The sequence below is a fragment of the Etheostoma cragini genome, chromosome 15 (assembly GCF_013103735.1).
Source record: "Etheostoma cragini isolate CJK2018 chromosome 15, CSU_Ecrag_1.0, whole genome shotgun sequence".
Lineage (NCBI taxonomy): Eukaryota > Metazoa > Chordata > Actinopteri > Perciformes > Percidae > Etheostoma > Etheostoma cragini.
In genome coordinates, this window is record NC_048421.1 from 6,757,112 (window position 1) to 6,766,714 (window position 9,603).

Below are 9,603 nucleotides of genomic sequence, written 5' to 3' on the forward strand. Positions count from 1 at the left end.
TGTGATGAATACACAAATATAACTGATACATGGCGCAACTACATGTTTTCAACAACTTTGATGCTCGGCTACCCAAAGGATGATTATCGTCTTACTTCAAAATGGTTGCGCTTCACAGGGATCGGTGGCGACAGAATTATAACAAGCTGCCTTCCAAACAATCGTGCTGGTAGCGTGAACAGCGTTTATTTGGAGTTTTCATATCCAACAAATGAATCTCTACCTGCAACAGGGACTGCATATACTAATGGTTTATTTTGCGGTGCAAAATATTATCCGATTCAAATCAGCGTGGTCCTCTGTCCTGGAGGATTCTACATATACAATCCAGCCTCTCACCCACACGGCAATTTGGTTTTCGCTACCTGTAAGCCAATTATTACCCATTGTCATCAATTGCTTTACATTTAGATGTAGACATGTGCCACTGATGTGCTACTAACTACAGTTAAAGATACCTGCTTTTATCTTTTTACAATTATACATATCGTTTTTTGTGTTTGTGTTTGTGGCATTTTGTGTTTCTCTTTCTCTCTTTGTGTGTGTGTGTGTGTGTGCCCTCTCTGTTTAGATCATTATGAATGTAACCCAGACTCCTGTGGACCACTTGCTGAGTGTTCAGATAGAGGAGGATGTATTTGTGTTTCTGGGTTCAGAATCCCTCCAGGATACCTACCCACTCCACAGTCATATGGTTGTGTTGGTAAGTACACTGCATTTCATTTGAACTGTGGAAAAATTAAAGTGGGATTTATAATGACGCTAACTAACTTTTTTTTTTTCTGGAAGCACACCAAGATGTTTCATGCAAAGAGTCCGCATTTTGTGAGCATGTACACACACCGTAATGTTCCTGTTTGTAACATCTCTTGTCAGACATAAATGAGTGCAAGGAGACTGTAGGACTTTGCGGTCCATCCTCCACCTGTGTCAACACCCCTGGATCCTATAACTGTGACTGTCTGAAAGGATTCCAGGCAAACAATTCAGCATTACCGCCTGGAAGCTCCAACATTTGCAAGGGTACCATTGAAATATAGACTGCATGCCAGTCTTACTGTGAATCCCGAGCTGCAATAACTTTAATTTTTTCAGGCTGACAAAGAAGTTGAGACACCAGTTGATGTTTTTTTCTTTATAGATATTGACGAGTGTCTTGACAATGTCTGTGGTGATGGTGGTACCTGTCTCAACAACGTAGGAAGTTTTGTGTGTAAATGCCTTAAAGGTTACCGCCTTGTACCTGACGCAGCTCCTCTTTGCCAAGGTAATAAAATGTAAAATGACAGGATAAATCAAAAGCCTTTTCTCATGTTCTCTAAGCTGTTTTTGTCAGATAAGGTTCTAAATTTGATGTAGCCAAAAAGTTTGCCAACACATTTAAACTGTCAGCAAAACAAGAAAATGTAAACTGATGTATTGAGATGTTCAACACAACAGAATCTAGTGTCTGTATTTATAGTCAACTTATTCAAGAACAAAAATCAAAGTACACAATTTCAAAGGATTTCAGACAGACACCTTATTCTGGAAGAGAAACATGGTTCATACTGATCATTAACATTGATTAATGTATTTTTTTTAACTGTTTTGTTTTGTTTTTATTTTGGAGTGAAACCACTTTAACCCATTTATTTTTACATTTTACCAATTTAATGGCATCTATTTTAACTGTCCTTTCTCAGATGTTGATGAGTGTTTCAATTCCACCGTCTGTGGCCCTGAATCTATTTGCACCAACACCCCAGGAGGTTATACCTGTGCATGTCAGGTGGGATTCACACCGACAGCACCGGGCCAGGAGCCCAACAAGACCAACATCTGTATTGGTATTTGAATCATTATTCTTTTCAGATGCACAATGTTTTTCAGCATCTAGAAGCAAATGGAATATGACATCCCAATTGTAACTTCTAGCAGAAGTGAAGAGTCACGCACACAAAGCTGTCTAGGTTTTTAGCTGGTTTATTGTTTTAATATGTGTACCGTGTATTTGGCAGATATTAATGAGTGTGTAACATATACTACCATCTGTGGTCCTAATTCCAACTGCACAAACTCATACGGATCTTACGCCTGCGCCTGCTTGTCTGGTTACCGGCTGAACAACCATGACGTGATAGCCAGCATTACTAACCCATGCACAGGTCTGTGACCACTATTAGTGTGATTTTACTTTTACTATATTTTTTTCTACTATGTGTTTATCTGTGTGTGTTTTTCTCTCTACAGATATAGATGAGTGCAGTGAGACACCTGGTATATGTGGTAAACTAACTGTGTGCACTAATGTACCGGGGACATTCTATTGTTCTTGTCCGGATGGATTCTTCCCTTCAACTGGAGTCGTGTGGGAGATGGGCATCACATTTTGTAAAAGTGAGCAAAGTCAAGTTTGAATAAAAATTATGATTTCAGAAAATGTTAAAAACTTCATGTCATTTTCTTTCTTCTAAATTACTGACAGGGATTCAAGATATTCTAGATGCAATTAAACCCCCAGAGGTAAGAAGATGTTATGTTATGCATAATAATGTTCAAACAATCATCTCAACTCCACCCAATTAAAGCTGCATTGTTTAAGGATCTTGGTAGAAGGTAATCTAGATGCCAGTGCTGACCCTGGCTTGTTGTAATGTTGAACTTGCAGTTGGCAAAAGTTAGATCAAACCTTTCTGTCAACACATAGATGTCAAATGATCAGCTCACAGGGAAGTAAACATGTACTCACACACACTTTTATTGCAGGGTCAGACAAAAGAAAGAGCTTTCCTAAGCAATATAGGTGAACAACTTCAAAACCACACAGATGTCGTCTTACCAGGAGCGGTATGTATAAAACCCAGCTGTTTTAGGGGAAAGACAAATCACAGAGTTCCTGACTGTCTAAACAGGTGATATAATGTGATGTGCTCAGGACATCGTTTGAATTGCACTCACTGTTTTTACTGTCCTTCTTGGTGTCTTTGCAGACAGTGTCAAACAGCCTTTCTGCATCTATGGTACTTAACATTTAACAAAATTACATATTTGTATCATATTCATCTTTGACCTTTTGTTGACCTTTTATTCATTCATTACAATGGCATAAATTCTTGTAGGAAGTGTCAGGCGTCGGACCACGTGCCAGTTCAATCACGGTGAGTAGTGAAGGAAATGGGGAGATTGGCAGTGTAATCCTGGACATCTCGGACCGTCTAGTTGCTGCGATGGTGCGACTATCTCCACCAAACCAAACCACAACAGCAGTGCAAACTCCAACAGTGGGTAAGAGTGGTTCCCCCTGTTTAGATGGGTTACATACACATTCTCAGTGCATATTATCAACTGTACCTTCATATATGTAATTTTCCTCCATTTGAAAGATTTGACCCTACATACCATTGGCCCGGGGAGTCATGATGAAGACAATGTTGCACTTTCTGCCAAAGGCCAGACCATGGAAATCAACTTACAGGCTATAGCCAGCACCAGCAATGGTGAGACAGAGAGACTATAACAAACATGATGACTATGACATTTACAGATGTTTAATTCTTGTATTATGTGGACACTCCCAGGCTCTGCAGCAATTGCCTTTATGACAGTGAATGGGATGGAGAGTCTTCTTAGTCATCAATACTTTCAAACGGAGAACACAACAGAAATGTACTCGGATGTTTTTACTGCAATAATACCGACAATAAACACCACCAACCTCACAGAGCCTGTCAACTTTACCATCCAACATCAGGTGCAACCTCAACCATCACAATCACAAATACCTGTCCATCCAGACAAAAATAAACTAACATTTAGTGTAATCTCTTTTTCTCTTGTTTTCTCAGAAAGTACCCGATTCTGGAATAGTGACTTGTGTGTACTGGAAAGAGGGAAGCCAAGAAGAGCCAATGCAGTGGTCGGCAGAAGGCTGTTGGGTTGCATTCACTCATGAAAACTACACAGTGTGCAGCTGCTCCCACCTTTCAACATTTGCCCTTATCATGCAGATTGGGGAGGTATATCAGATTTCTATGGACAGTACATTGTAAAAGTGTGTTGCTAAGGTCACACAATTGAGGACTATTTAAATCCTAACTGATTTTTAAGATTTTGTCCGACAGATGTTTATTAGTGCATGTTCCATTTGTACTTGGAAGTCGGATTTTCCAAGGTCAAAGTCGGAAACACAAGCCCCTGATCTTGGATTTCCGAGCTCGGAACTCGGGCAACCACAGAGTACCACAAGCTAAAAATCCAACTTGGCTGCTCCGTGCATCAACAGTTGTTAACAAATGTTACGCTTTTTGTATGCACAAAAAAACAGAGTTTTGCATTGTTATAAACCGCCATCGCTAACAATGGCTAACCTGCTAAGAGCTAAGAAAAACAATGAATATCCGACTTGTAAATGGAACGCATTCAACTTGGGTGATGTGTACCCATATGAAGAAAAAGTTGCAGACCCAAGATCATGCCAATCATAATCTATGTTTGTATTTCTCTCTGTGTGTCTTCTGCCTTCTCAGCCTCCACCAGATAATCCATTCTTAGACTGGCTAAACCGAATGTGTGTAATTATCGGACTGTTCTTCTTAGCTTTGGCCATCTTCACCTTCATGCTGTGTAGCTGGAACCCCAAGATCAACAACACAGCCCGTCTTCACCTCTGCCTCAACCTCTTCTTCACCCATCTGCTGCTGCTGTGGAATGACAAATATGTTGATCAAAAGGTAGAGTAAGACTAAGAATCAGATTTGGGTTTTGGCCTTAAAAAAACATTCAATGGGGCCTAATACACATGTGTTAAATGTGACCAAACTAAACCATTTGTTGCTGATGCTATTTCCAGAAGCAATTTTTGATTGTTTACATTCTTCTTTTTCTTGTGTCTTCACAGCTGGCCTGCAAAGTCATGGCAGGGCTTCTCCACTTCATAGTTATAGCAGGTTTTGTGTGGATGCTGCTGGAGGCGCTCCAGCTCCACCTTTTGGTACGGAGGCTCTCTAAGGTGCAGGTCATCCAGAGAGATGGCCTCCCCAGGCCTCTTCTCTACCTGATTGGCTACGGCGTTCCATTTGTGATTGTGGGTGTTTCTGCAGTCATATATTCTGATGGATATGGTGCTACTGATAATACGTGAGTAGGACAAACATTGTTACATACATTCATATTATCTTGCATGTCTAATTTGCATCTAGGTTAAAATAATTTCTGATTCTGTTGCAGGTGCTGGCTCTCTAGACAGCGTAGTTTCAACTGGGCTTTAACAGGCCCTGTGATTGTTATCCTTGGAGTGAGTATATTGCACATTAGCAATTGCATCCCATCTATATACACAAAAATCCAATTACTTCAGTCTGGTGTGTTCTGTAATTTTAACATCTGAAACAATATTTGGCTAACCACAAAAACTAACCAATGTGCACTTTAAAGGTACCCTGCCACACGTGTTTCATTATTTTGTGATAATGTCTGAAGTTCTACCATTTACTCTGTAACATTTGTTTGTGGGGAAGATGCCTTGGTTACCTTGTTTCAAGCCATTCTAATGTGGTATAGAAAGCCTGCAGGAAGAATCAGTTTGATTTCTTCTAGTTCTCATTACTATTCAATGGGCTAAGCTGCTTGACTCTTATTTGCTAACAGTTAGCCAATGAGAGCCTAGCTATAAGAATCCTTTACCCAACGCAACTGGGCAAGCTCATGAATAGTAATGAGCTCAGGGAATATGACGTCAGACTGACCAGTTTTTGTAATTAGCCTGATGTTGTCGCTTATTTATTTTCAGTGGCTAGAGCTGACACAAGAGGTAGCAGTTCATTTTCACATTCACAACATAAAACAAACACATATGGACCAAACGTATTTCAAAAAATGCGATAGAAATGGTTTTGTGTGGCAGGGCACCTTTAACTAACTTTTGACAAAAATGCAAGTTCTGCTTCGTGAAGCTCTCTCATTGCCCTGCTAGATTTACAATGAAGACCAATTGAATGTGGTGCAATCCAAACAGAATTTTACCCATATTCTATAGGACTTGAGTGATTTGGCTTACTAAGGATTGCGGGATAACATGGAACGCAAGATGCAAAAAAGGGAGGGGTTGAAAAGTGTTAACTCAGTGCAAATGAAGGTGGACTTTGTCTGATCACTGAAAAGTGAATCATCCTAGGCCAGGAAATGTAGTCTTTACCATCTGTGATAAAGGTTTTTCTTTTCTTTCTGGCAATATGCTGCTCTATCGCGGCTCAGTATCTGTGTCTTTTCTTTCTTTAAGCTCAATTGGATACTGTTCTGTGCTACTCTATGGAGTCTGAGACCCACCCTGGTCAACATGAAAAGTGATGTTTCTCAATCCAAAGACACAAGGTTTGAGTGTTCACGATTGTCTTAACATAAAAATAAAAAATCTGAAGAAATCTATTCATACATAATGTGGGCTACATACAGTATAAAATTATATAACAGACTCAACATAAAGTCCACTTGAATGCATTTAATATAGTCTTGTGCAGGTACACAAATTGATTTTCTAGCTTCAGCCACACTTATACACTCATGGATTCATTTTATCAGCTGATAGAGCATTAAAAATACTGCACACAGTAGCCTTGTGTGTATAAAAATGTATTCTACATTCTTAAGATAAATACTCATTAAATTCTCATTGTTTACAGGTTGATTTTGTTCAAGATTGTGGCCCAGTTTGTCATACTGGGCTGTACCTGGATTCTGGGCTTGTACCAGACAAACCTTTTCTTCCGGGTCCTCTTTATAATTCTTAACTCCCAGCAGGGCACGTTCCTCTACATTGTCCACTGTCTGCTCAACAAGGAGGTAGACTCATAATGCAGAAGACACTCTGTGATACGTTTTTAATTCATGGAGCACTACTGCTAACAATAACAGCAATTGTTGCATTAACAAAAAACTCTAAATGGATTGTATGTCATTGTATTTTCTAGGTTAGAGATGAATACATAAAATGGCTGACCTGTTCTTTCAATAAGCCCAAAGAAGGAGGATCTGTGGTGAGTTATATTAACCCAACAACAATGCACGATACCAGGAACTACTTTTATAGTAATTAAATGACTGTATTTATTGCAGTATACCTCATTGTTTTGAGGTGTCTTTATGTGGCTGTCAAGACACAAAATAGAATGCTGTAGAGACAAAACATCCTGGGTGATCCTAGGTGGGCCTATATATGTAAATCTATTTTGTATACACTCTTCAAAAAGTCTTGTGTTTCACTGATTTGTAGAAAGTTCACTTGCTGGAATTAGGAATTATGTAATTTATGTAATGTTGCATGCCCCCTATTTTAATGTATAACAATAAAAATGAAAAATGTATTTCTACAGAAAGATGCACCGTCAGTCTCCGAGGACTGGGACAAGGCTGAAGAGAAGACAGGCTGATGGTGATGGAATGAGTATGACAAAGAGACTCACAAGACAGAGAGGAGAAATGCAAGCCTAATCCACTTTGAACCATTAGTTGTGATATATAGTTGGTGTGGTTGGGGATAACAGACCATCAAATGTACAGTGTATGTGTACGTTTGTGTCTATGGGCTGTATCTACTATTATTCCTTGTGTCCTTTTCGGCTATGCATGATGTTCACTTGGAGACAACACTTTTTAGTTAAATAGCCTTTTGTAATCAGCCACAAACACTGAATATGCATATTTATACACATAAATAGCTTTTAGACTTTCTAATACAACAGTTATTAAAATATATAATATCCATCCTGTTTAATCTGTTACCCATGGAACTGGCGTTATGGAAAGTACAATAGCTTGTAAGTTGCTTATTTTTAACTTTTAAAGCGGTTAGCTCTGTATTCATGTAAACATGCGTTGATATGGTGTGTAGTCTCAAAGTTTCAGGACAGAGTGTTAGCAGCATGCAAATGTAAGCTCCAGGTCTGTGCTATAAATCATTCCCTAGTAGTTTTTTTTAACTCATCTGTATGTTTTGAGTGCTTTTTAATTAGGAGTTCATAATATAATAAACCTTAGTTGCCACTGAGTTTTCCCAATTTGTTACTGAAATAAACCCTGTGATACGTTTTTAATTAAATGGGTAGGCATCATATAGTCTACATCAACTATTTGAGTAGTATGGATACACTTTTAGAAATAAACTGAATCTACATTGATCTCTTTGAGCAAACGTAATGGCTTAAAGGAGAATCCCTGTCAATTCTAACACGTAGCTCTGTTGCTTGCAAATTTGGAGTGCTGTCAGAAGCAAGAAAAATGAAAACAATCGGTCCTGTCTACACCGTGTTATCCTCCTGCTAGCGTTAGCACCCAACAGGCTCAAAAAGGGCAAGTTTTAAACATGTCTTTAGCCTCTAAACATCTTCATAATGTTATTACAAGTGCCTTGCCATGTGCAGTGATTCCTTTCAAGTGAACACGGTGAATCTGACTATTCATCAAAAAAATACACCAAAGTTGTGCTAATTCAGCTGTGTTTAGTTCGAGTGTTGAGATGGCAGTTAGAGAGATAGGGACCGTCTACAAACTACAATACAGAAAAGAGATAAAACAAAAATATGGGTAGGCCCTTTTAATGACATTAAAACAGTTTGTTGCACATGCCTCTACATCATCCACCGCCTGCTCAATAAGTAGGTATTCTTCAGCTAGATTATACTTTATCCAACTTGTCGTTAACTGTTGATACTATGTTCCATGTTACACAGGTTCTGTTGTGGTTGTGTTTTTTTGTATTTTTTGACTAACACTGAGTTGAAGAAGTAAATGCTCCAGGTGAAAGAGGAATACATCAGATGTTGGACATGCTTTTTGGAAAGGACAGATATCTGGTCAGTACCTGGAAATACAACTCATTATAGTTGTTATTTTTTAAGATTTCATTAAAAAAATGGTATTACTAAAAAGTTTCAAACAAACTCACATATGCCACTTTCCATTCTTTACCATACATCCCGAATACATCTATTTCAATGAGGCACAGCCCCAAACTTATTCCACCATGTTCAGTGTTTTACATGTGAAAAGGATGAGAAACAGACATGTGTAAACAGTGTTTGGATTGGAGAATAAGTATTTGGTTTGTACAAAAACTGTGAATCAAGTATAGCAATACTAGTGGTTATTATACTTATTTCAACTGAAAGATGCACTTTCAGTCTCAAACCTGAGGAACAGTCAGATAAGGGGAAAGATGACACATCCTGATGAAATAAAAAAGGACAATAGAGACAAAATCTTAAGTATAAAGTCATAATTTGTTTTCATAAATTGTAGTTATTACTACAAGTTATTACTACTAAAACTAGTTAGCTAGTAAAACGTTTTAAAGTCTTAAATGTTGAGTGCTAAATTGCTACTCTTTCTCAAATTATTGGGTTCAGGTTAATGTAGGTGGTAACCTGTACAATACAATAATTCATGTTGTGTTAACACCATTAATTGTTATTATTATTGTGCGAAATACATTTCAGATGTAGTTCATGAACCTGAAGTATGTTGGGAAGTTGAACAGTCATGCAGTTCCTATTTGAAAGCTTTTCAAAATCCGCTGTCATTTCTTCACCATTTTCTTCTTACACACAGTGAACTACCTTCACACATTAA

General features: G+C 38.4%; 1 protein-coding gene across 1 annotated transcript; it reads left to right on the forward strand.

Annotated features, from left to right (window-relative positions):
• Nucleotides 1–8,023, forward strand: LOC117958702 (adhesion G protein-coupled receptor E2-like). Its single transcript, XM_034895267.1, has 21 exons — nucleotides 1–367; nucleotides 572–703; nucleotides 877–1,023; nucleotides 1,142–1,267; nucleotides 1,686–1,829; nucleotides 2,001–2,147; nucleotides 2,233–2,379; nucleotides 2,468–2,505; nucleotides 2,749–2,829; nucleotides 2,973–3,002; nucleotides 3,102–3,267; nucleotides 3,366–3,479; nucleotides 3,561–3,733; nucleotides 3,828–3,998; nucleotides 4,509–4,712; nucleotides 4,880–5,118; nucleotides 5,209–5,275; nucleotides 6,260–6,351; nucleotides 6,660–6,819; nucleotides 6,948–7,013; nucleotides 7,350–8,023. Exons 1-21 carry the CDS (start codon nucleotides 43–45, stop codon nucleotides 7,404–7,406), a joined length of 2,826 nt encoding a protein of 941 aa, XP_034751158.1. The 5' UTR covers nucleotides 1–42; the 3' UTR covers nucleotides 7,407–8,023.
• The last annotated feature ends 1,580 nt before the right edge of the window (nucleotides 8,024–9,603 follow it).